Raw genomic sequence first — 27,836 nt, 5'->3', positions numbered from 1 at the left:
ACTTGTGAACTGAGGCTAGATGGATAAGGGTGGCATGAACTCTACAAAGAGTTGGGGGAAGAACATTTTAGGCAGAGGAAATAGCAAGTACAAATGTCCTGGGGCAGGAACATGCTATGTAAGAACATAGCCCATGTGATGGGAGAATGGAGAGCAAAGGTGAGAGTTCAGGTCTGGGTCTTGTTCACTATAGGATCCCAGTGCCTACTCTGGGGCATATCACTGTGCAGGTATCTGGCAACTTCATAGAATAAGTGTATTAGTGACAAATGGATTAATGAGTGAAGAAAGGATGATATGAATGGGTTAGAGGCCTTCTTTTGCTCGTAGGTACCATCTACCCATTTTCATTCACTCCAGCTTCTGGAGAAGAAACAGGTGAGTGTGGCCATTTCAGTCTGGATAGGATTTGAAGGTCCCTCAGATCATGCATGGCACCTAGGTATGGTCACCTGCCAAGAAACTGATATGCATCTGGAAGAAGGAATTTTTGTGGATCATGTGCACAGAAAAGGTGACAATGGACATTTCAACCGGACAAGCCTGGAAGGGTTTTCATGGAAACCTCCTATTTCCAATTTTGAGTTTGCCCGAAAGCAAACTCAGTGAATGCTCAGAGTTCCATCCCCAGGCATTTGCTTCCTGTGCCAGGATGGCCTGGGGTTTCTGCCCAGTGACTGGTGTCCCGATGCTGTGTCCACCCATGCACAGACGTGTGCAGCCAAGTGCCCGCAAAGGTACCCCCTCTGCAGACTGCACACTGGTCTAACCCTCTGGTTGGAGGTGATTGCCTAAGGCAGCAGAATAGCAATATTTAATAACCATGTAAAAGAGAAGTAGGATCCAAATTAGCAGAAACACAAGAACCCGAGTCTGGTGAGATGGGATTAAACAAAAACTATTAGCATTGGTTTAGCACTGTAGATTTTCCAAGCTGTTTTTAAGCATATACTGTCTTATTTATTATCATGACCAGCTCAAATGAGAAAAATAGCTTACTGCTAGACTATGATCCTAGGCCAAAATCCCAAGCTTTTCCCATCAGTCAATGTTCATATTCTAATCATAAATTACAATGCATTGGAAAATCCAACCTTCAGAGCTACTTTATTTTTCTAGGCAGTTTTAACATATCTATATTATACCTATATCTATTAATAAGAGAAGTCAATTTTAAATTGTCAGTATTAAAAATATTTCTATTTTTATAAATTGAAATAATAATATTTTATTTTAATCAAGTCAATATTTAAAAATATTCCTTTCTTCATTCATGTATTCAACATGTAGTTTTTGAACCAACTGCATGCCAGAGCAAAGGTTTTCGATTTTCACAAATCCTTAATAAGTGGGATGAAAAATAAAGCAGTTAGCATTGTTTTCCTGTTCATATTTACCAGCCTTCAGAGTCCTTTTATCTTGCGGCTCGCTTTAGGGGAGAAGTCCTCCAAAGAAAGTGTACCCCTCCGCCCCAACCCCGGGGTTGAGTCAGACTGGTTTATTTGTTTTGTTTTTCATGAAATTTTTAACACCGGGGTGATCTTGTTCATGAAAGTTTCTGAATTTAAAGGGCAGGGTTGCCACGGCAACTAGTGTAAATGGACAACTCCTGTAACAGGATGAGCAGCTGCCTGGAACATTTCTCCCACTGGGGTCTGCCTCTGCCTCCCTGCAGTCATTGCTTTACTGGGGCTTCGCAAGAGCTCAGCAATATATTCCAACCCCAAAACAGGCCATGCCTGAAGTCCCTGCCATACGGCAGCCTCGGGGCCAACTCTGTGAATGCTTACGTTTTCTAGTATCTTCACCACAGTTTTTATTCACGTCATCATAGGACTTGCCAATAGGATGAGAGACTTGTGTGATGGTAGAATTCATGTTCTATCTAGAGAGATGAAAAAAATCTTTCCTAGGCCTATAGGAGCCAGAAGAACCAGAGAAGAATAGGAGAAAAGCTCATATTTTCTTATGCTTTGTTTTTTACAAGACAGATGGCTCTAGAAACACTACAAACTACGCTCTCTAAAAGGGGAAAGAGAATGGACAGTCTTTCACTTAACAAATATTTATTGCACACTACTGTGTGCTACACACTGTTTTAGATGCTGGAGATTCAAGGTGTAGGAGTCGGGTGGTTTCCAGTTAGTGCCTTGCTAGCCATGTGTGAACAAGGGTGCTTTATGACTTGCTCAGTGGAGAGAGTGCCCTGGAGTCTATCTTGCATGGTGTCCTGTATACAGTAGGTGCTTGACAAACACTGTCAATGACAGTAATGAGGATGGGGAACAGGAAGGTACAATACAACGGACTTCAAACAAAGAGGCCTGGTGACCCCAGGCAAGTTACTTTGGCCTCTCTGAGCTGCTTCATTTTAAATGCGGGACTAGTAATATCTCCCTTGCAGAGGTACTGTGAGAATTTACCAAGGTAACGCCCCTGAAAGGGTATAGTGTAGTGGCGGGCAGTAAGGAGCCTCTGGAGGAACGTCTGTAAGGCTGGAGCAGGGTGTTGGGGAGGAGGATGGGGAAGCAGCAGGAGCTAGATCAGGCAGGCTGCCAAAGGGGGCATATTTGCCATTTTGGACCATAGGGAGCCCTGGAGGGTTCTAAGTTACGGGACCAGCTCGGTTCTGCCTTGTGGGAAGCATCCTCTGGCTGCATCCTGGACAGCAGCCTGGAGCTGGGAAGGACAGCCGGCAGGCTTCTGCCCTAAGGCGAATGATTCATGATGACGACCTGTGCAAGGGAACATGGCCCATGTTGGAGGGCAGTGGTTGTATCCAGGTGGGCACGCTGGGAGGTAGAATTAGCAGGACTTGGCGTTGGTGAGATATGGGTGGGAGATGAGTGAGTGATCCACCCAGCTGTACAGCTGTCTCAGGGTGGAGGCGTCCAACCTGAGACGTGGGGTAAAGGAGCAGGACTGAGTTTGCGTGACAAAGGGCAGAGTTTAACCTTGTACACATGGAACCTGGGGGGTCTGCAGGCTGACCCCCAGTGGGGTGTCCAGGAGCTGGCACCGAGCCAACAAGCCCTGAGGGAGAGTGTGTTTCTCCAGGGAGTCTGGAGTCAGCTGGTCTGTGCTTGTCTTTCAGCATATGCCTTACTAATCACATCACTCATGTTTCCTCGGATACCCCCTGGCACACAGGTGAATGAGACAGATCTGGACCCACTGGAGTTTCCACTCTAGTGTGGGCGACATATAGCCAACGTGTGACCAGGATGTGGATGGGTTAATTTACCCCCATTTGGAGAAATGGAGGCAAAGAGGTTGGAGTGTTTGACAGTAGCTGGTGTGGGTGGTGCTAGGGTGACTTTATACAGGGCAGTTAGGGAAGACATTTAAGTCAGGTGACTATTTAAGATCAGGAGGAGGTGACATTTAAAATCAGGTCAGGGGACTTCCCTGGTGGCGCAGTGGTTAAGAATCCGCCTGCCAATGCAGGGGACATGGGTTCGAGCCCTGGTCCAGGAAGATCCCTCATGCTGCGGAGCTGCAAAGCCCGTGCGCCACAACTGCTGAGCCTGCGCCCTAGAGCCCGCGAGTCACAGCTACTGAGCCCACACGCCTAGAGCCCGTGCTCTGCAACAAGAGAAGCCACTGCAATGAGAAGCCCGTGGACCGCAACAAAGAGTAGCCCCTGCTCGCTGCAACTGGAGAAAGCCCGTGCGCAACAATGAAGACCCAACACGGCCAAAAATAAATTAATTAATAAATTAATTAAAAAAAATAAAAATCAGGTCGGAAGAATAAAAGACCTCGGGCAAGTCACATCGTCTCCTGGAGCCTCAGTTTCAGCGCCTGCGGGAATGATGGTGCTTTCTTTACAGATCAAATGATACTGTCTATCAATGCAACTCTAAGTTCCATAATCATAAGGTGCTGTTACCAGGTAACAGTGGAGGTGTGGGGAGGTGTGGGCCCTCTCCTAATGTCCTTGATGGTACCAGAAAGAAGGAAGGGCATTTGCTTACTGCCCAGCAGTCTCCTTAGAATCAGAGGTCCTGGCCTGGTGAAGGAGTCAGGCCTTAAACTCAACGCTCTGGCCCCCAACTCGACCTCCTCCAGGACCAAGGGCTTGGGTGGGGATGCAGGCCTTGGCTGCATTGTGCTTTGTGGCCACAAGAGGGCTCACAGCTCCCAAACTTTTCCTCTAATTAATCTTCCTCGCTCTCTTTGTTTCACTGAACGTTTGAAACGAGCGTCAGACAATTATAAGCACTTCCATAATAGCTAAACATTAATTTTAGCATCTTAATTTTATAAATGTTTAAATGCATTGCTCATGCATAGCTGTTCAAATGCAGATGGTTAAATCAAATGATTACGTTTGTAATCTTCTGGAAGTTTTTCCTTTGAAATTAAATGTCCCTATTAAGAGTTTTCTTTTGCTGTCATCCTCAGTCAGCTGTTTGGTTCCATTCTTGGTGGTGATAGTTCTCTCCCCACCATATGCATGTTTGTGCCTTGATTTCCGTTGCCAGATCTGTTAGGCATGTGGCGTGTGCATGAGTCCTGCTTAATGATTCTCTGTCTGACCCTGCAGTGTCAAGCTGGAAATAAGCAAAAAGAGGAATCTCCAATAACGGGAGCTCTGAGAGTTTGGAAAGCTCATCACTGTGCAATAGAGTTCATGGTTTTCAGGTTGGCACAAGCAGAGGCAGGGGAATTTGGATGCAGTGCCAGCCTTTGCACAGATGGAAAAAAAAATTCCACGGTCATGGTGACTCCTTCTGTTGATAGGAGGTCAGCAGATGGCCATGAACGTCCCCCTCTAGAGGGCACTTTCCCGCTGCAGTTCCTCTGAGCATTGGTCACAGAGAAGAGCGGTGGGCCCAAGGCAGTCATCAGGGGGAGACGTTTCCAGCCCACTGACTCCAGAAGCATTTGATCATTGTCCTTGGCCACTGCACAGCCATCACTTGTGATAAGGACCTTGTCACCTGGAGGGCATTGGAACCTCAAGTCTTAAGCCCTCCTGAGTAGAGGGGACCTTTTCACAAGGCTGTTGACACTGGCGCCAAGGAAGAAGGCTTCAAGAGCAGTCTGAATCATTAAAGCTGAACCATCTCCTGAAGAGGCATGTTGGTTCGCCTCTATCTTGGACCCCTCGCTAGCTGTTTTCATTCTGGGCTTGCTGGTCTTCAGGATCTCTGTCGACCTGGCATGGGGCAGATCTGTACAAGTCGACCTCGGCAGCTGTTGTGGACGGTGTGGATTTGGGAGGAAAAGGAAGAGCATCCTGCGTTGTGTGCGTCTTGGTGGCAGAGAAGATTCTGCCAGAGATTCTAGAAGCTGAACGAGGGTTTGTCCCTGGTCCAGACTCAGCCACTCTGATGCCCCACCTGAGAGTATGATACACTGATGGCGGGACCCTGGGAAGTGACTCAGAGCCAACAGGGTGCAGCTGAGGGTCCACGGATAGAGTCCTAACCGATTGTTCTTTGGTGTGTGGGCACCGTGTATTTCTTGCTGCTTGGATCTCATTTGTTCATGCTTATTTTTGTTTTTTGAGTCTGGTTCTTTGTCTTTTCTGTCGATGTTATAAAATCCATTCAAAGAATTGCTGCTAAGAACTTCGGTTTCCTCTTCTTTACCGAAGCCCTTGATTGATGTAGCGACTGAGAGAGCAGCTCATCTTCTTCACTCTCAATTCTTTTGTTTTCATCTGAGACTATTTTTTTTTTTCTGCATGTGCTGTGGGCCCAGGTTCCACAGATTTTCTTCATCTCACGCAAATCATTTCCTGAAGCGAAAACCACCACACTTTCCCAGCACTTAGCGAACCTGCCAGCCAGCACCACTCCCGGCTCCCCCTGGATGGCTGCTGCGCCCTCTTCCTAGAAACTCAGTGCTTGGGGCGGTGGGTTTTCTGGTCAGTCCCTGGGTGCAGCTCCAGCCTCTGCTATTTACACCTGTGTGACTTCGGGTCCAATTCTTAACTTCTTGGTGTCTCAAATTCCTCATCTGAAGAATGGGCATAGTAATGGTCTATAGCTTATACAGTTGTAATAAGAATTAAATTCATGAAGATACGTAAAGCGCCTAGGCCAGTGCTTGGTACACGGTGAGTGCTCAATCGATCACAATAGCTCTTGTTATTATTGCCTTCGTCTATTTGTTAGGAGGCTTCACTGGCGGGGTGGATGTAACGTGTTCAGCGTAGTTCCTGGCACATCGTAGGTGCTCAGCTGTCGTTATTATTAGTGTCCTTCATCTGATGGACTATTTCTCATCCTTCAGCTGTGGGTCAACTCACCTCTGACCTAACTTGCTGACCTTATCTGCTGTTGGTCAGCAAATGTCCTGACCTTCCTTGCTGTTGGTTGAACTTAGCCCAAAAGGAGCAAGTGGGAAGAATGAAGAGATGTAGGTTAGGGTTAGCAATACAGATGTGATAGCAAAAGCCTGCAAATCAACATGGGCTCCGCTTGGCTGGTGGTACTTCCCTTGGGACGGGCCCGTGATTCCAGTTTAATGGGAAAAATCAGTTCACAGGTACTTGTGGAGGTGTTGTTGTAGGATCAGACCTCAGTCCTTGGTGAGCACCACTGGTCTTCTGGGGTTTGTATTTGTTTCTCTGATATCTTCATGTTTATTTTCCTTCCCCCACCTCCTTCTCTCTCCTTGGGATTTAGTGCAGTTTTGGTTGGAAAATTGCTGCCTGTGTGGGAGGGTTGGAGGGAAAGGTTTGTGTCCAGGGACAGGTGAGTAGCACGTTTTAAAGGCGGGCCATGGTGGCTGCAGGAAGACAGAGGTGCGGGGCCCCGGGAGGAGTGGGGGAGGGGAAGAGCTAGGCTGGGCCCAGGACGGTCCCATCTTCCTCCGCATCCCCATACCCGTCCACGCTGTTCTTCTCACAGCCCGTGGCCCTCCCCGCCCACTGTTTTCAAATACTTCCTTGGTAGGAGAAGAGTCTGGCTAGAACTGTCTAGTGAAAGGACCATCTCTGCATTCTAGGAATCTTCAAAGTCAGGGATGCTGATGCTTCAGGCTAATATCAGGCCAGTGGGAAGAAGCGTTCGGCCAGGCAGGCACATGTTTTGAACGAGATGGAATCTGTCTACAACCTTTGCCTGGATCCTCTCTGAGAATTCTCACCCATAGCACGATCCTTCTCCTTTTAAAATATTCCTTAACAAATGCTATGGCACGCATAAAGATGCTAACAGTAATAATACCAACACAGACGTATCTTGAGCATTTGTCATATTCTATGTGCTGTCAGCATTCTGGATGCATTTTTTCCCAGGTAACACCTGGGAAATATCGTCTCATTATTCGCATTTTGCAGAAAAGGAAACTGAGATTTACAGAGGTTACATGACTTGACTAAAACCACATAGGCAGTAAAATGTAGAGGCAGTATTTAATATCAGATAAGCTCTTAGAAACCTAACTCATGGTAAGAAATTGCATGAATTTTTTATTAAAGTATGCATGATATTTGGTAATTATTTTTCTAGACCAGTTTTCTCAAATTTGGAGGGCTAGTTAAAACCCAGAACATTGGGCTCTATTGCACAGTTTTTGATTCAGTAGATCTGGGGTGGGCCAGAGAATGTGTGCTTCTAACAGGTTCTCAGGCGATGCTGTTCCTGCTGGTTCAGAGACCACGTGTTGAGAACCACTGTCCTAGACCAACTGGTGGCTGTGCCTTGACTGGAAATGTTCAACTATAAAAGCATTGTCAATTTAGACCCAGCTTGCAGAGATTCTGATCACGTGACTAGGGCTAAGATGTCAGTTTGCACAAAAAAGATAAGGTCTTGTCAGTGAATCCACAGCATGCATAGTTATGAAGAAGAGGTTTAAACTATAAGAAAAGAAACTGCTCTCTGGTATTCACAGGTGGGCTAAGTACAAACCAATAATTTATCAGCCGGTTGTTTCCCTAAAAGGTGCCATAAATTGTGCCCTTGGTGGCATTAAATAGCACTGACCCACAAAATGAGAAAGTTACTTGTTTTACAGTTCTCTTTCTGTTCCAGTGATGTCAGTGAGAGAGCTTTTGTTTTGTGCTTTTTCCTTTAACACCTCTCAAAAATGCTCTTTAATTTCCTCTTTCAACAAAGCCTCAAGACAGGGAACAGTAACCAGAATTTAATACACTGTTTGTTTTTATTGAAGTGCTTTATTTTATTTTTAACTCATATATACCCTATTTAAACAGCTTGGCACAGATTGTGAAGACAGACTGCCTTGGCTTTAACCGGTTCTGCCAGTTACCAACTGTGGGCAAATTTCTGAACCTCTCTGTGCTTCAGTTGCCCCAGTTTTTAACAAGGATAAATAGTCTCTGCTTCAGTGTTTTTATAAGAATTGAATGAGTTAATATTTATAAAGCACTTAGAAGATTGTCTGGAATATCGAAAGTGCTATATAAGTACTTGTAAATAAACACATGAGTAAATAATTCACAGAGGTATGAAAAATATTGTCTTAAAGCAATTAAAGGGCAGAGAGGGTGTGCTAGAAACCGGGAGCTGCCATGCCCCTCTCAGCCCACGCCAGGCATCGCGAATGCAAGGTAGCCACAAGCAGTAGTTGAGACTTAACACTTAAGACAAAGGTCCTTTTGCTCACCCTGCTCCAGCCACTCCAGCAGGCCCGGAAGGGGGCTCAGGTTGAATGAAGTGTGGCCTGGCAGCAGCTCTGGTCAGGGCAGTGCCCACAGTGGTGAGAACAGTCAGGGAGGCTGAAGGAGGGCAGTTGAGGCTCCTGCCCAGACTGGCCATTACTTTTTTGTCCTCATTAAATAAGGGTCCTGAGGGAGCAGTGGTCCACTGTCCACTCAAAGCCAACCAATGGGAGTGTCTAAGGATACTGGAAGTGGAGGTGTTGGGGCCATGAGGCACATGGGATGGGCACCCAGGTCAGGGGGGTACTGTGGAGCCAGACAGGCCCTGGGCCCACGTGTCTGCTCCTCATTAGCCAGCCTTTTGACATGCAGCCCTCCTGAGCAAAACCCAACTGCGTCTTGTCCGCCATCTTGCCTCAGTCCAGGCTTCCCTTAGTTACCAGGGACCTTGTTTAGTAAAAAGTGGATCCAGAGCCAGTGTTCCCAGAGATTCTCATTCAGTAGGGCATCTGCATCTTTAACAAGCACATTTGTGATTCTGATACTTCCGGATAGCCTGCTTCTGCCTCTTTTTTTTTTTTTTTTTTTTTTTGGCCATACCCTGTGGCTTTCGGGATCTTAGTTCCCCGACCAGGGATCGAACCCAGGCCCTTGTCATTGAAAGCGTGGAGTCCTAACCACTGGGCTGCGAGGGAATTCCCTTCTGTCTCCTTTTAAAGGGGGATGTTCCTTTGTCTTTTTTTTTTTTCTTTTTTTTAAATAATTTAATTTTTTAAATTGGAGTATAGTTAATTTACAATGTTGTGTTAGTTTCAGGTGTACAGCAAAGTGAGTCAGTTATACATATACATATATCCACCCTTTTTAAGATTCTTTTCCCATATAGGTTATTACAGAGTATTGAGTAGAGTTCCCTGTGCTATACAGCAGGTCTTTATTAGTTATCTATTTTATATATAGTCGTGTGTATATGTCGATCCCAATCTCCCAATTTATCCCTCCACCCCCTTTCCCCCCTGGTAACCATAAGATTGTTTTCTGTGTCTGTGACTCTATTTCTGTTTCGTACATAAGTTCATTCGTACCAATTTAGTACTGTATTCCTGAGCGGCGAGAAGCTGAACCTGAGTTCGGTAACACTTTCTCCTTAGAGCTGGTGAAACGATTCAGCCCCACACAAGCAGACAGCTTGACTTCAAGCCATTTTATTTTGACCCCAACGATGATCTCCAGGGAGCAGGGACCTAGTTTTCCCGGGCGGGCGGCTATTATGGGTCAGCTTCCCGATCGCACCAGCAGAGGGGGAACCGACCACAGCAGGGCTGGAGCCACGGCTTCCAGATGTTGTTTGGCATGTCCAGCTGCAGTGGAACCGGGCTGAGCGTCCGGCGATGGTCCTCCACGGCCTTTGTGATCCTCTCCATCACCTGATGGAATGAGGACTCCGTGTCTGGCGTGAGGGCGTGAGCCTCGGAAGGGTCTCTCGAGAGGTCAAACAGCAACGGTGGGTCATGATGGGCTACTTTGTCCCCAGAGCATGGGCAGACCCCTCTCCCGTAGCAGGCACTGGCTCCGTCTGGGTGGAACATCGGGGTCATGTAGTGGACTTTCCACACTGCTCCTCTGTTCCATTGGTGCCACCGGGCTGCATGCAGGAAGCTCTCGCAGTAATGCATCAGGAACTCGTGGCCCGAGTGCTGGGCTGTCCCCAGCAGCAAGGGCCTCCTTTGTCTTTATTGCTTTAGAATTTTCTGTGTAATTTTTTTGCTGGCACCACGTCCCTTTTGAAAGGAAGAAAGTGAAAAAATGCTGCCAGATAGATATGAGTGATGGCATTAAAATGAAGGATGAATTTACAAAGTGCAGAGAGCTTTGAAAACATTAAGTCACTTTCTCCATTTGACCTTTTCATTCCTTGCACATTATGAAAAATTAGGTAAATTGCTCTTAGGTTATTAAGCAGAAAGTTATGTGTGCCTAAAATCTTTAGCCAAAAAAAAAAAAAAATCAGAGCTTTTATGCTTTTATTATCCTATATTAAAAAGTTTGGGCTTCCCTGGTGGCGCAGTGGTTGAGAGTCTGCCTGCCAATGCAGGGGACACGGGTTCGAGCCCTGGTCTGGGAAGATCCCACATGCCGCGGAGCGGCTGGGCCTGTGAGCCACAATTGCTGAGCCTGCGCATCTGGAGCCTGTGCCCCGCAACAAGAGAGGCCGCGATAGTGAGAGGCCCGCGCACCGCGATGAAGAGTGGCCCCCGCTCGCCGCAACCCTCGCGCAGAAACGAAGACCCAACACAGCCATAAATAAATAAATAAATAAATAAAATAAGTAATTTAAAAAAAAAAAGTGTAACCCAATATGAGTTTCTGTGCCAAAGTATTGAAATAGGAAGCCTGGAGTGCTAGGATATTACAACCCAGTTTTTTGTTTGTTTGTTTACATCCAGTGGAAGGTGTGCTCCATGGCGCTTGAAATTTAGAAAAAATCAGTTGCCAAAAAAGAACACATTGTTAGGCACAGAAAAGAGGAATTGAAAACACAGATGAGAATGAAAATGAGAACAAAATGGTAAACAGTATTAGCTTTGAGGGATGCTGTGAATCATTGCTGTGCATGTTTCTTTGGTTGATGGAAAAACACCAAGATGGGAAATTCTTCCAGTGGGGGATTTTTTTTTTTTCACTGTGGTAAAATAGGTATAACATAAAATTTACCATTTAAACCATTTTTAAGTGTACAGTTTTGTGACATTCAGTGCGTTCTCATTGTTATATAACCATCACCAACATCCATCTCCAGAATGTTTTCATCCTCCCAAACCAAAACTCCATACCCATTAAACCCTAATGTTTGATTCTTCTCCCCATCCCGAGACAATGCTACTCTCCTCCCCATGAATTTGACTGCTCCTGGTACCTCTTATTGTAAGTGGAATCATACAATACTTGTCTTCTTGTTTTGGCTTATTCCACTTAGCATAATGTCCTCAAGATTCGTCCATGTTGTAGCAAGTGTCAGCCTTTCTTTCTTTCTTAAGGCTGAATAATATTCCATTTTATGTATAATCACACTTGGTTTATCCATTCATCTGTCTGTGGACACTTGAGTTGTTTCCATCTTTTGGCTATTGCCAATAATGCTGATATAAACATTGGGGTACAAGTCCTCCAGCAGGGGATTTTAATAATAAAAAGCAATGACCCTTTCCCACCTCCCCCCTGGCGAGTCTGGTCTGATATTCCAGAACTGGCAAGGCTGCAGCTGCTTGAGTGACACTCAACTTGAGATACACTGAGTGAATGGCTGAAATCCCGGAATCACTGGCCAAGCTCTTCCTAATTTCTCTGGAGGCTGAGTTTGCTCATGCAGTGTGACAGTTTAGAAGTTCTCACATTTTTTCCCCAGAAAGAGAATGTGGGGAATGGTCATCAGCCTACTTCCTTTGAAGGCAGTTTTCAAAGTCCTTGACCTCTTGGGAGCAGTGGTGGGTGGTCACACGAGAGCACCTGCTTTAAAGGATGCCGCTTTCTTGGTTCTGGCCCCTTCAGGGTGCCTCTGCCTCGCTCCTCCCTTTAAAACTGGCTGGCAGAAGCGCTCCCCTGCGGCACTTCCCGGGAGGTCGGGCCGTTTTCAAATTCAGTTTTTGAAAAGGGCTTTGAGGATAAAAGGGGGTGCCTCCTCTTCATGCTGCTCCCCCCTTAATTTAATCTGGTCTTGCAGGCTCTCCCTAAAACCAGCCTTCTGTCCCCACCCCGCAGCGATGGTGGGAGCTGTCAGCTAAGATGCTGCTGCACCTGTCCTGGCAGCCCTCCTCCTCCTGGAATGTGGCCTCACTTACACCCCAGAGGCTGCACAACCTTCCTCCCAAAATGATCCCCTTGGCCCTTCAGCCATTTCTCTCCGTCTTTTCCAAACTCATCTCACTGGCTTAGAACTTTTGCAATGGGGAACCCAGCTCTGCCAGGGCACGGATAATCCAGATCACTGAAATAGACACTTTGAAGCGCAAACCTGGACAACGCTCATGATTCTTACTGGAAGTCTTTCAGAAACCACATGGCATCCTTAGGTTCTGTTTTGTTTTGTTTTGTTTTGTTTTAGCAGATATTCATTTTTAATTATTTATTTATTTATTTATTTATTTTTGGCTGTGTTGGGTCTTCGTTTCTGTGCGAGGGCTTTCTCCAGTTGTGGCAAGCGGGGGCCACTCTTCATCGCGGTGCACGGGCTTCTCTTGTTGCGGAGCACAGGCTCCAGACGCGCAGGCTCAGTAGTTGTGGCTCACGGGCCCAGTTGCTCCGCGGCATGTGGGATCTTGCCAGACCAGGGCTTGAACCCGTGTCCCCTGCATCGATAGGCAGATTCTCAACCACTGCGCCACCAGGGAAGCCCTGTGTTTTTTTTTAACATCTTTATTGGAGTATAATTGCTTTACAATGTTGTGTTAGTTTCTGCTGTATAACAAAGTGAATCAGCTATATGCATGTGTGTATCCCCATATCCCCTCCCTCTTGCGTCTCCCTCCCACCCTCCTTATCCCACCCCTCTAGGTGGTCGCAAAGGAGCTGATCTCCCTGTGCTATGCAGCTGCTTCGCACTAGCTATCTATTTTACATTTGGTAGTGTATATACGTCAGTGCTACTCTCTCACTTCGTCCCAGCTTATCCTCCTTCCCCCATCCTCAAGTCCATGCTCTACATCTGCGTCTTTATTCCTGTCCTGCCCCTATGTTCATCAGAACCTTTTTTTTTTCCTTAGATTCCATATATATGTGTTAGCATATGGTATTTGTTTTTCTCTTTCTGACTTACTTCACTCTGTAGGACAGACTCTAGGTCCATCCACCTCACTACAAATAACTCAATTTTGTTTATTTTTATGGCTGAGTAATATTCCATTGTTTATATGTGCCACATCTTCTTTATCCATTCATCTGTCGATGGACACTTAGGTTGCTTCCATGTCCTGGCTATTGTAAATAGAGCTGCAGTGAACATTGTGATACATGACTCTTTTTGAATTATGGTTTTCTCAGGGTATATGCCCAGTAGTGGGATTGCTGGGTCGTATGGTAGTTCTATTTTTAGTTTTTTTAAGGAACCTGCATACTGTTCTCCATAGTGGCTGTATCAATTTACATTCCCACCAACAGTGCAAGAGGGTTCCTTTTCTCCACACCCTCTTCAACATTCATTGTTTGTAGATTTTTTGATGATGGCCATTCTCACCGGTGTGAGATGATACCTCATTGTAGTTTTGATTTGCATTTCTCTAATGATTAGTGATGTTGAGCATCCTTTCATCTGTTTGTTGGCAATCTGTATATCTTCTTTGGAGAAATGTCTGTTTAGGTCTTCTGGCCATTTTTGGATTGGGTTGTTTGTTTTTTTGATATTGAGTTGAATAAGCTGCTTGTATATTTTGGAGATTAATCCTTTGTCAGTTGCTTCGTTTGCAGATATTTTCTCCCATTCTGAGGGTTGTCTTTTGGTCTTGTTTATGGTTTCCTTTGCTGTGCAAAAGCTTTTAAGTTTCATTAGGTCCCATTTGTTTATTTTTGTTTTTATTTCGATTTCTGTAGGAGGAGGGTCAAAAAGGATCTTGCTGTGATTTATGTCATAGAGTGCTCTGCCTATGCTTTTCTCTAAGAGTTTTATAGTGTCTGGCCTTACATTTAGGTCTTTAATCCATTTTGAGTTTATTTTGTGTATGGTGTTAGAGAGTGTCCTAATTTCATTCTTTTACATGTAGCTGTCCAGTTTTCCCAGCACCACTTATTGAAGAGGCTGTCTTTTCTCCATTGTATATTCTTGCCTCCTTTATCAAAGTTAAGGTGACCATACGTGCGTGGGTTTATCTCTGGGTGTTCTATACTGTTCTATTGATCTATATTTCTGTTTTTGTGCCAGTACCATATTGTCTTGATTACTGTAGCTTTGTAGTACAGTCTGAAGTCAGGGAGCCTGATTCCTCCAGCTCCATTTTTCTTTCTCAAGGTTGCTTTGGCTATTCAGGGTCTTTTGTGTTTCCATACAAATTTTTTGCTCTATTTCTGTGAAAAATGCCATTGGTAGTTTGATAGGGATTGCATTGAATCTGTAGATTGCTTAGGGTAGTATAGTCACTTTCACAGTGTTGATTCTTCCAACCCAAGAACATGGTATATCTCTCCATCTGTTTTGTATCATCTTTAATTTCTTTCATCAGTGTCTTATAGTTTTCTGCATACAGGTCTTTCATCTCCTTAGGTAGGTTTATTCCTAGGTATTTTATTCTTTTTGTTGCAATGGTAAATGGGAGTGTTTTCTTAATTTCTCTTTCAGATTTTTCATCATTAGTGTATAGGAATGCAAGAGATTTCTGTGCATTAATTTTGTATCCTGCTACTCTACCAAATTCTCTGATTAGCTCTAGTAGTTTTCTGGTAGCATCTTTAGGATTCTCTACATATAGTATCATGTCATCTGCATACAGTGACAGTTTTACTTCTTCTTTTCTGATTTGGATTCCTTTTATTTCTTTTTCTTCTCTGATTGCTATGGCTAAAACTTCCAAAACTATGTTGAATAATAGTGGTGATAGTGGGCAACCTTGTCTTGTTCCTGATCTTAGAGGAAATGCTTTCAGTTTTCACCATTGAGAATGATGTTGGCTGTGGGTTTGTCATATAGGGCCTTCATTATGTTGAGGTAGGTTCCCTCTGTGCCTACTTTCTGGAAAGTTTTTATCATAAATGGGTGTTTAATTTTGTTGAAAGCTTTTCCTGCATCTATTGAGATGATCATATGGTTTTTATCCTTTAATTTGTTAATATTGTTAATAGTGATTAAAGGGATATCTGGCTGCTCTGCCTTGTGGGACCACTGAGACTTTGTCCTATTATTAACCTTCTGCTTCAACTCACCAGGACAAAACCAAAGAAACTCTTCTGGGTTGTTGGCATCTCTATTTTGCTTTCTCTCTGTGTAGATTAAGGATGTTGTTGTTGTCTAGATCTACTGATGATGAACTTAAAAGGGAGGGAGGGCTGTTACCTTACTACTTGGACAAAGATTGGGAAGAGGGGAGATATGGCACCCATTCTCATTAGGATCCTTGGCGTGGAGAAGGGGAAAACATCTTGTGAATATCACTTATTACTCAAGTGTCAGAACATCTTGTGTCCTGGAAAGTTATAAAACAGACCTGTGAATTGAATAAGGAGGTGAGCTTCAGGTAAAGTGGTAAGGGGCCAGCTTTGTCCTGGTGACATCACTGTCTCCCACTGTCCCTTGCTGACAATTCCTGGTCGTGCACGTGGATCGCTAGAGGCTAAGGAGAGAGGGGGGAATCATTCTGGAATGGAATTTTATTCTACGGCTGATGGATGGACAGAATAGCCACTCTCAACTATCCTTGCCAGTGCTGGTGCCATTGAATGTAACCCTTAGTCATTGGCTTTTTGCTCCATGGGAGTTGATCTTGCTCACTAAACTTTTGTAGCCCCTGTTCCTCTTTGTCCCCCACATATCCCTCAACAGTGCTTGGCACATGGTAGATATTTGGCAAACACTCTGTGATTGATATAAGAGATTTTAATGATTCAATCAGGTCTCGATGACAGAAAAAAATCCTAATCAAACTGTCTTAACCAAAACCAGGAATGCTGTGGATTAGAGAAGTGGGAAGTCCAAGTATTAGTACCTTTAGGCCTAACTTCCCCCAGGGCCTCTTACTATGTCAATGGGGCCTGATCTCTCTAAATCTTATCCCTTTTCTCCTCCATACTAGCGTAATGCTCAGGATCTTTGTGGTGAAAGGGGCCAGCTCCAGTCCCACCTCCTCCAAGGTCTAAGTTGAAGCAAGAAGAAAAGTGCCTTTCTCAGCAGTGGGAGGAGATGTTGCATTGTATCTCATTGGTTCTAACCAGGTCGTTCGTCCATGCCTGACCAATCACTGTGGCCGAAAGAATGTATACTCTGATTGGCCAGGCCTGAGTCAAATGCACATCTTTGAGGCCAGGGTGAGGTCAGCTTTACTGGAAGCACAAGATGTGAGGGTGGAGATGCTGATTGTCTTAATCACCTCCTATTCCCCTCTTTGGTGAGGGAGGGGTTCCTGACCTGGGGTTATAGGGATGGCCAACATAGGACACATGACCCCTGGCACTGGATAGGTGAGGTAGACAGTGGTTTAGTAGAGACATGCACTCATAGTCCCAGGAAGGAGGGCACTGCATGGCACACAGGGCTACATGAGGGTTGCACCCAGGAATAGCATGAACAAGTGGAGTGACCCCCAGTTTCCATGGGAAGATGTGATTGGCCTGTTTGAATAATTTTGCAGGTTGGTAGGGAACTGAAACCTGGCACTTGGGATAAGCAGAAACTGTGCCTGGTTCCTGAGTGACAAGGAGGTCATTGTCTAGGGGCCTTATCCACAAGAGCAGAGCAGGGAGGGAAATTAGCAATTAGGCCATTTGCAGCCCTCCTGGTTTCACCAGATGTCCCAAAAAATGAAGGACTATTAGCATAAGAAGGACAGATTGATGCTGGGTAGAAAGACGACAGACATCCACTATCCCTGAGTCAGGAGGCTTCCAGAAAGTGGTCGTTGGCAGCTGGTCATCAAATGCCAGTTCTTTTGGACTGGTTATCCTTATCCTGACCCAGTATTGGGAATCTTGCATAAATACCTCTAAGGTCTTAATGGAGAAGGTTAGGCAAGAAAGTGTGGATGGCGCATGACAAAGCCCTGAGGACACCTATCCTGCGAAGGTGGGTCATGCCTTTTGGGAAGAGAGCCCTAGTTATAGAAGTTTCGAAATGTCAGCCTTCAGGGACACCCTGGATGGAACACACAGCTCCACCCCAGGCCACTTCACTCCTCTTTCCTCATGTTCAGGGGCCCTCAACCTATCCAAATGTAGGTTGAGTACATCAGATGCCCAGGTGGACCTGATTCCAAGTCTGACCATGAGAGAAAATCTTTGTTATCCAATTGGAATCATTAAAAAAGAAGCTGTTTAATGCCTCTGGGGCACAAGGCTGGAGTTGCTGCTGATCAAAGCTTACCAGGATCATAGGTGATTTGATCTGATAATTACTAAAGCAGAGGTTCTTGAATTTTTTTCCTATGAAGCTTTCTGAGAATCAGATAAAAATTATGGACCCTCTTCTCAGAAAAATAAACACACATTCCAAACTTTACAAACAACATGGGGGTTTCATGTTATCCTTGAAATCCCATACATTATGACTAGAGAACTCCATGGCCTTGGGAGTCATATTTGGAGAAGTTGGTGAGTAGCAAGTCAGGTAACGCAGACTTTATTCCCAGTTCCGTCTCTGCAAAGGCTGTACACCTACAGGGTAATAGCTTTTGGAAATCCAGAAGCCTGTGCTGTTGGTCACTGGCAGTGCTGTTTGGGGCCCCTGTGCCAAGATGTGTGCATATCTGTCCACTGCTGCTCTATACACATTATCCCCTTGCAGTAGGGTCTCCTTAAGCTCTTTGAGGAAGAACAAAGGACACAAAGGGTGGAAAGATTTCTTTAGAAGTTGGGCTCCAAGATGCAGTCTTAACATGTATACTAACTTGTGAAACTCATCAATGTCACTTGCACCATGATAGAAAAGACACATGTTGTCTGCTTTAAGCTCAAGTGGCAAATGGACTTTCAGGCAGATGGACGTAACACAAACAGGCATAGCTGCTGGAGGTGGCTCTGCACCCAACTCTTTCCTGAAATCCTAGTTTGGGCCAAGGAAGTGATGAGCAAAACCAAACCGTGTGATACCATACTTAGCAGCTTCTCTGAAAGCTTGAGTTTCGCTCATTTATTCATTTGTATGATAAATATCACTATTTACTGAGTACCTACTATGTGCCAAGTATTCTTCTAGGGGACATAGCAGTGAGCATGGAAAAGATCCTGTCCTATTGGAGATTACCTTCTAGTGAGATCTGTGTGATGGGCATCTTATTGCGTGGTGGGCATTTGAAATCTGCCTTCTCGATATCCATTCACCCTTCTTTGGCCATAGTAACTGACTTAAGCTCAAGGTTCTACCCGTTTTCCACTCTTGTTCCTCTTGGTTTAAGGGATGGGTTTATGCCCCAGAGTTATCCCAATCGCAGTCGCCAAGCATAGTCCCCCACCGTCATGGACCCATGACCCAAGCTGGTCTAATCAGAGCAAGTCTCAGGACTTTGGCAAGAACTACTGGAAAACAAATACACACACCCATATTTGTTTCTTTGCTGAACTTGAACCTAGGAGGCTGTAAGATGGAGCTGCCCAACAAGGAGAGAACAAATCTGAGTTGAAGACAACAGAGAAGTGCTATTGAGTGATGTGCAAAGACAGCCTGAACCCAGCATCCCCTCTGGTCACTGGCCAGGGCAATCTGAGTTGGGTTTTCTATCAGTTGCTACTAGAGGAATCATAATTGATTCACCCGCTGGCCTGGAAGACTTGGTGAAGTAGTTTCAGTTACAGGCACGTTCTGAGTTCCTGGTGTGTTTAAGGTTCTCCGAGGATATATATGCCAAACTACAGAGCAGGTGAAGGTGGGCCTTGTCACCCCTTCCTTCCTATCATCAAACCCTCTGCTCGCTCTCCAATATCCTGCCCCAGGCAGCCTTCCTGCCTTTGCCAGGCACCGGTCCTGTGTTCCATTTCTGCTCTCCCAGCATCCCATCAATCCCCACTTGGATGGTGAGGGCCAGGGGCCTTGGCATGCTGGAAAGGACACGGAGCCTGTTACTGGAAGACTTGCCCTTTAGTTCGGCTCTACAAGTGACCATCTAGGTGGTCTGGGTGAGCCACATAACCACAAGCTTTATCTTCTAAAAAAAGTGGTGGAGATAATAATAATAATAATAATAATAAAAACTTTTCTTCCACGTGTGATCTTGTGGTGAGGATCAAAGGAGGTAATGCATGGGAGTGTGTGTTGTAAACAGCAAATTGACATATGAAAAAGAAGATGCCGTTGTTAAACAGCCTGAGGTATGACTCTGCTTCGGAGAATTTATGCTTTAAAAGGGGATCTTTGAAGAGGAAAGACTTCCTTGCTACACAAATGAAGCTATAATGGTGAAATAACAGCCTTTAGCAAGCGTTGATGTTTTGAAGGGCCAAATCTCAGTTATCCAGTGAAGGCATGTGCTCCCCGACCTGGCCCTGCAGCCGACTTCATCCCCAGGATAGCAGTTATGACCTGGAGGAATCTGGTTCATAAAGGAGAACATTTCTCTTTTCCTTGGTGGATATTTTTGCAGCACTCACAAGGCAAGAGGTGGTGTTGAGAGAAAGGACTGACCGGGCAGCCTAGTTTCCTGACAGGGCAAGAACATGGGTGGGGAGCTGCGTGGAGCTGCCCTTTCCTCCTTCTGGAGGTGAGAAGGTGACCAGCGCGTGCAGCTCCTGGGAGAAAGATTTCCGGCTAATGAAGGCTAAAAATTTCAAAACAAAGGAAGAGTTGTCCGAGAAGAATGGGCTGGAGTATTGAGCTCACCAGTCAGATCAGGTCAGCAGCCAGGGAAACAACCTCTACTGTTATCTGAGTGCCTCCTTGCAAGGAGCATTTGAGCAGCTTCTAAATACTCCCTGGAAGAGACCTTTCCGTTTGGGTCTCTGAAAGACAACCATGGCAGTTGTGCTGAGTGCGTCTGACCCCATGGCAGTCAGAACACTTGGACGAACTGAGGAGTTGGCATTGTTTGCTTGGGGGATCCCACTGAGAATTTTCTCCGCATCCTGTGACCTAATTTTTTCCTTTGTTTTCCCTCTTTTTATAAAAAGTTGATATAACTTACACACAGTTAAATACATAGATTTAAAATATACAGTTGGATGAATACTGACAAATGTATGTACCCATGGAACCAGCATCCCAATTAAGCACAGAATATTTCTAATACCTCAGGAAGTTCCCCTGTGCCACTTTCTCGTCGCCACCCAGAGGAAACCACCGTTTCCCTCTCTATCACCATAGCCCAGTTTGCCTGTTCTAGAGGCTCATATAAATAGAATCATATGGTATGTTCTCTTTTGTGTCTGGTTTCTTTTGCTCAGAATATGTTTTTCAGATTTATTCATGTGTTTGCATGTATCAGTAGCTCATTCCTTTTTATCACTTAGTGGTATTTCATTGTATGACTATGCCACCATTTATCCATTTCCTGTTAATAAGCATTTGGCTGGTTCCAATATTTGGTTATCATGCATAAAGCTGTAATGAACATTGGTACAAGTCCCCTGGTGTTGGCTAGCACAGAGCAGGACCCCAAAGAGATGGGTAGAGAAAATGAAAAGAATCGAGGGGACCAATACAAATTGTCAGTTTTTGACAAAGCTGTCAAGGTAATTCAACCTGAAAAGATAGTATTCTTAACAAGCAATACTGAGTAACCGGATATCCTTATGAAAAAAAGAACCTCAGCCCCTACTTTATACCACATGCAAAAATTAATTTGAGACATAACATAGACCTAAATGTAAAAGCTAACATTATAGAGCTTCTAGAAGAAAACATAGGGGAAAATCTTCACAGATGTGGAGGAGGCAAATGAACAACCATAAAAGAGGAAATTGATAAGTTGGACCTCATCAAAATTAAAAATGAGTGCTCTTCGAAAGGTACTGTAAAGAAAATGAAAAGTTAAGGCACAGGTAGGAGATATTTGTAATATGTATGTCTAAGAAAGGATTAGGGTTCAGAATATATTAAAAACTCCTTCAAATCAATAATAAAAACCAAAAATCCAATTTAAAAATAGGCAACAAACATGCAGAGATACTTCACAAAAGAAGATGAAAGAATGGCCAAAACTCACATGAAAAGATGCTCAACATCATTAGCCATCAGGGAAACACAAAGTAACAATCAGATTTCACCCAAGATGCAGCTAGGTGCCATTAAAAAGCACAGGACTGTCAATGAGGGAACTTGGGTTCTGGTCCCGCTCCTGGTCCTGCCCCTGACTCCCTGAGGGGGGTCTTGGCAAGGCCCTGGACCACCCACAAGCGAAGGAGCAGAACTAGCTGTGCACTAAGAACAAAGACTTCTTAATCTTTAATTTTTTCCCCTTGCACTAATATTCCAGGATTCTAATTTGTGACAGAGCATCCATAGCAATGAGAATCCTATTGGTGGCTCCCTTACAAAGATTTCTTTTTGGACAAAGTAAAGGTAATGTTACTCTGACTTTTCACATGATGAATTTGAAAATAAGAGACAAAATCCTGCTAAAAAAGAAAGCTTCTAACTTAAAGCTTTCTAAGAACTGAAGTAACGTTTTTCCCTGAAGACTTCATTAATTCATCTATTTTCTCCTTTGATAGCCTAACAACTACTCTGAAGATATTAAAGGGTTAAATCACTTTCAGTGTGCTTTATCTCTTTCCAGGAAGTAGGAAAATTACCTTTTGTTATGTGGAATTTGGCTTAATGCACTTCAGTGTTGGGTCTGCAGTGCTATATCCTCAGAGGTCTTATAAATATTACTACCAGAAGGTGAAAGAACTGAGAATATTTAACTGGGAAAAGAGAAGACCTACTCTGTCTCTTCCTCTCTGTCTCTCCCTCCATTCTTATCTCTATCTCTCTTCCTTTCCAGTTGTAGAATAATTAAAGAGCCATAACATAGAAGAATAGGCATTGAATATATTCTGTGTGGTCCCCAAAGCACAATTTGGAGCCATGGATGTAGGCTACAGGCAAGTCTGTTTCTACTCAAACGTCAATGACAATAGGTCTCTCCAGAAATGGAATGAGCAGCGAGTGAGTTCCTCATCCCTTGAGGTGTTCAAGCAGACAGATATTTATTGAGACCCTTGTGGAAGATATTCATGAACCAAGTTGAACTTGATGACCTCTTCTGAAATTCCTCTTTGATCCCTGGTGTTTTAGGCACATCAGCAAGTTCATACCAGGCAACCACAGTGGAAAGCCTGGATGTGTGGGTCTCCATAGGGAAGGATCACCATGCTGGCTACCTGTTTCCAGGCCACACTCTTAGAGCAGCTAGGTGGGTATCATTGAGATACAAAGTATAACTTTTGGAAATGACATAATAAGAAATTGTTGCAAATTTGTGTTTTCTGAAAGTGGCTTTGGTTTTTAGAAATAGCCAAAAATCTGATCAATATGGGGTCATCATACTGGACAATACCATTTGGGAATTTAAAGAAAAAATCCAACAGCAGAGGCATGACTGCAAAGGGATGAGGGTGATTTTCTTGGCATGTGCATAAGCTCAATATGAAATATGAGAGATTTTCCCCAAGTAGCACTTTGAAAATGTGTGCAGCCACAGAGGCATTGAGGGAAGCTGCACCCATTCGAGTGTCTACATTCTGAAGTGATTTTTCAAAGATCAATCTCACATTTTACAGTTACGGTGCTCACTTTATCTTGGTAAGGGATTGGCATGTTTCTTTCTTATGATAGAACGTTTCTGAGACTGCTAGAGCCTCTGACCCATGCTTCCTTCTCTAGAGAACTCATCACGTTCCATGGGAGTCTTCTGAAGACCCAGCAGGGGCTGCCAAGCTGGCCACCTGGCTGGATTGCTTTATCTAACCTGCTTTACTTCACTCGCTTGTCCACTCATGTATGTGCTGCTGCAACACCATGGCACTTCGAAGGTCTCTACCCTTTGGCACATGTTCACAGCTAGACAGCTGCTGGAGCTGGCCACCCCACACCCATGGGAGTGGCCTCCCGCTTTGTGGGATTTGGGACACCGAGGATGGCATCTTTAGTCCCTTTCACGGGGACTGCCCTTCAAGAGGGACCTGGCTTAAATAATAAATTCTCTGTGAGAGAGAGAGAGATGGACAGACAGACACACCACGGAATATCCTGATCCAGGTTTATGTAATGAACAAGGCTAGAGTTTTCCCTTGACAGCTGACTTTGGTAAACAAGAAAGGGGATTATTAGAGCAGATGACAGAGTTGCCAAAAGGGTGGAGATGGAAGAGACTGGGCAGCTGAAGAGGAGCCTCTGGGTGACATCGAAGCTTTGTTTAAAGGCAGTTCTGTAAGTCTGCATGACAAAGCAAAGACAGGGCAGCCTTATAGTGGATAACTCTTCTACTGGTTAAAGACTGAGGGACAGGACAAGAACTCAGGGAAACACGCTAGTTTTCTGCAATCTGCACGGTTGTGGCATGGAAGGGGGTATCCTGGCCTATGTTAGTTTGCTCTACCTCAAACATTTTCCCTCCTCCAAAGCATCAGCCCTGTATTTGGGGGTCCACTTTCTCCCATTCTCAGCTCAGGGGCTCTGGGTGAAGGTTCCACTCCCAGCTTAGGGATGAAGCATGTGACCCAGGCCTGAGACAATCAAGCCATCATGATACCCAGACCATGGTGATCGCTTCAGGGCTGGGCAGTGCCAATGACATTCAGTGACACTTTTGTTGGGACTGCTGGCATCAAGATAGAGGTCTTTCCCACTAAATTTGATCCTGAGAGCATGGAAAGCTGGATTTCTGGCAATCATCTTGTAACTACCAGGAACCCAAGACTGAAGCCAATACAGTGCAGACAGAGCAGAGGTAGAAAGAATCAAGTCCTGGTGACATTGCTTAGATCCTGAATCCAGCTGTGCCTGAAACCTGATCTTCCCCTGAACTTTCAAATTCTTCTTCTTTTTTTTTTTTAAATGAATTTGGGTTGAGCCATCTGTTCCTTGGCACCCCAGAAGTTCTGACTGTATTGGTTCTGTGCAGCTAGCAGGCAGGGGGTGGGAGCAGGTGGGGCAGGACTAATGCACTGATGTAAGTTACAGGACGGCGTTTTGTTGTAATTCCCTATAAGGAAGAGATTTCAACAGAGCTGTCTGAAGAGGGTACAAGCTCCCTCAAGGGTGAATTCTTTATCAGTGGCAGGATTTCCAATACGTACAGGATGAGCACGTTGTGGGGAGAGCACAGAATCAGTTCAAGCATCAGATGGGGCGTTGAACTGGGCAACTCTTTAGATCTGTGTTTCAAAGTCACTTCTTCATGATGGCAGCAGTGAGGTCACATGCCTTTTCAAACTCCTTCTCTAGGCATCTCTAATACAAGCAAGAAATGATCAAGAAAATGTTGCACAAAGATTCTAATTCTGTGATTTTTTTTTTTTTTTAAAGAATCAATTTTATTTATTTACTTTTGGTTGCATTGGGTCTTCATTGCTGCACACGGGCCTTCTCTAGTTGCATCAAGCAGGGGCTACTCTTTGCTGCAGTGCGCGGACCTCTCATTGTGGTCGCTTCTCTTGTTGCGGAGCACGGGCTCTAGGTGCATGGGCTTCAGTAGTTGTGGCATGCGGGCTCAGTAGTTGTGGCTCGCGGGCTCTAGAATGCAGGCTTACCAGCCGTGGCACACGGGCTTAGTTGCTCCACAGCATGTGGGATCCTCCCAGACCAGGGCTCAAACCCATGTCCCCTGCATTGGCAGGTGGATTCCCAACCACTGCGCCACCAGGGAAGTCCCTAATTCTGTGATCTTGATAACAGTCCCTGGTGGGCAGGACCAACACAATTAGGTCTCCACCATGAATTTAACCTTGGTCCACCCTTCAGCTCTGCCACAAGGTCAATCCACTCTGCCCTCCAAACCCCTTCCACCTTCTGCCCCCTTCACCTACTTGTGCTCTTGCCCTCACTTGGAATTTCCTTTACCTTTTAAGAACCAACTCTCCTTGACAAGGCTTTGTGCTTTGGCCACCCCAGACCAAAGGAATGACTCCAACCCTGATCTCTGAGTGATCCAGTTTTCTGAAGCACTCCTTTGGGACTGATTGGTACTGCTTTGCATAGTTCCTTAATGTTTCTTCATGGTTCCTTGTCTGCCTATCTCCTTGAGGGCAGATTTGGATTATGAATCCTAACACCCAACACATGGCTTTGCAGAGGCTGTGCTCAGTTGATGCTTATAGGTAAGTGATGTGTTAATATCATGGGCTCTTGTTAGTAATCTGGAACCTGGCCACCTGACAGTCTCGGATCTGGGTCATTGGAGTTCACTGAGTTACTATGGGCTCTCCTACACCACAACCCAGTCCAGTTGTGTCCAGGGTAGTTGTAGGGCCCAAGGCACAGAGGAGACAGACCCACACCTCCTTCCTCCAAGTCCTTCCTACTTTATCCACATCTGACACCCCACGTGACTGATTTATATAGTCATTCATTCATTCACCAAATACTTACCAAGCACAGTGTGCCAGGCATTGTGTATACAGTGACAAGCTAACTAGATACAGTTCTTGCCTCTGGGGCTTCTGGGATGGAGTTCCTTCCACACAGAGCCAGGATTGTTCCTCATCTGTCTGCCTCTCTTTCCTAGACCCTGAGATGTCTTGGCTCAGGAATCTTGGATCCATCATATGTCCCTTTGGAGGCAGGGTCTCTTTGCCCTTTGCTGATGCCTAAGGCCTCCTCCTAAGGTCTTCTTTCTTCCTACTCGCCCTCTTGTCTGAGGCTGAGCTATGGCTCCTCATTCCCAGGAACCACATTCGAATCCATTTTCCCAGCTCACAAAACCCAGAAGAGATCTGGGCTCCCCAGAGACAACCTAATGGTTATGGTTAATATGAGTTTTGCATCTTGAATGTCCATTTGGTTTAAATTAATAAAGACAAGTGCAAATTCTGAGAAATATACACAGTCCTGACAGGTGATGGGAAAGCAAAGCCTAACCCTCGCTGGGCTCTGGCTTGAGGTCCCGACCCCCAGGTCACCGGTGAGGATCTGGCCTTTGACTCTGAACCCTGAGGATGAGGCTCCTGGTCCTCCTTGCAGCCCCTGCTGCCTCAGGTGCTGATGACAGTGCTGTGTCAGCGATGAGCGACACTGACCGCCAGGGTAGGGACTGTGCCAGTCTCTTTTTTTCACATTTCACAGCGCGGTCCAAAGCTGCTGGGGGCTGCGCGGGAGGGGTCCCCTGGCCTGGCGCTGGTGGCATGGCGAGGAGTCAGGCTCGCCTTTGCTCAGTCTGTGCCAGGACCCTGGAGTCTGGCTGGCTCTTCCTGAGGGCAAAGCAAAGCCTGCGAGTAATCTCGGGGGAACTTCCTAGAAAAAAAGAAATGATTCCAGGTTAGAAAGATGTAGGAAGGGCAGAAAACGGATGGGAGGGAGAGCTGGCTGGCACGAACAGTGAGTGCCAGTGCTGTCTGGAGCCGGAGAGAATTCCCAAAGCGCTCTCCTACTACCTGCCCACGTGCGTGCGTGTGCCAGGGAGCTAGACACCCGAGAGCGAGAGTCAGAGGCCGAGCGAGGAGACGCAGAGGGGCCGCAGGCAGAGCCCAGGGCGCGCGCTGCCCGGGCGCCGAGCCCAGGGGCCGCCCACTGGCGGGGAGCGCGCAGGGGAGGCGGCGGCGGCGGCCGGGCTTCCCCGGGCTTCCCCTAGCCTGGCCGCGAGCGCACGGCGAGGGCTCAGGACGCGGAGGCGGTGCCCAGCGCAGGGGAGCGGGGAGTCCCCGAGGCGTCCTCCGCTCGGGGCCGGGAGCGTGGGAGCGGCCAGCGCGGCGTCCCTGAGCCCCGGAGCCTCAGGCAGGAGGTTTGGGCTGAGCCCTCCCCGCTACCCGCCCGCCCCTCCGGGCGCCCGCTCCCCGCCCCCGCCCGCTGCCTGGAGCGCGCCTCCCTCGCCGCCCCGGGTCTGGAGAGCCGGCGCCGGCCGAGCTGCGGGGGAGCCGCGGACAGCACCAGCCGCAGCCGCCGCGGGAGCTGCTCCGGCCGCACCATGCGAGAACTGGCCATCGAGATCGGGGTCCGAGCCCTGCTTTTCGGGGTCTTCGTGTAAGTAGTGGCGCGCCGCGGGCGGGGGCGCACGCATGGACTCGGGGATCCACGGACCGAGCGTCTCGGCGCCCCAAGTTTGTTTGCGTCCCGCCGGGGCCTGGATTCGAGGGCCCCTCTCCGCGCTAGTGATGTCCTAGGGGACCAGGAGAGACCCTCCCGGTCTCCCTCCTGGGACTCTGGGCGTGAAGGGACCCGCGTGCGCGAGGCTGAGACCTGTTCCCGACACCCGCGTCGCGCCGGGGAGCGGCTCCGGCCGCCGCTCGGGTCCCCTCGCCTGCGCCTTTCACCGGCTCCGCACCACCTGCCGGGGGATTCTGGCTGCCTCCCTGGACGCAGACGCGACCCTCGTTGGCGTCCTCGGGAAGTTTCTCCTTGTGTGGGATCTTCCGAGCCCGACGTTTGCAGCCTTCGCTCCTAGCCACATCGCTTATTGCCCGCCGCGTGCGCGTCCCTGGCTTTGGCGCCGCG

The 27,836-nt window shown here is 46.4% G+C and overlaps 1 protein-coding gene across 13 annotated transcripts in view; it reads left to right on the top strand.

Annotated features, from left to right (window-relative positions):
• PLPP4 (phospholipid phosphatase 4) overlaps positions 1 to 27,836 on the top strand; it is a 567,054-nt gene that overhangs the window by 321,553 nt on the left and 217,665 nt on the right. For 7 of the 13 annotated variants that reach the window (XM_082424831.1, XM_082424830.1, XM_082424829.1 and 4 more), the window contains exon 1: positions 26,898 to 27,365. The exons of the other annotated variants lie outside the window; for them this stretch is intronic. In XM_082424831.1, coding sequence (XP_082280957.1) covers positions 27,310 to 27,365 — 56 coding nt within the window. In that variant the 5' untranslated portion in view covers positions 26,898 to 27,309. Of the gene's footprint in view, positions 1 to 26,897; positions 27,366 to 27,836 lie in introns of those variants that run through there. 13 annotated transcript variants of the gene reach the window in all.

This window comes from Balaenoptera physalus (genome assembly GCF_965194825.1).
Source record: "Balaenoptera physalus genome assembly, chromosome: 14".
Lineage (NCBI taxonomy): Eukaryota > Metazoa > Chordata > Mammalia > Artiodactyla > Balaenopteridae > Balaenoptera > Balaenoptera physalus.
The sequence above is the reverse complement of the archived record's forward strand: the minus strand, read 5'-3'. Positions and strand labels throughout refer to the sequence as shown.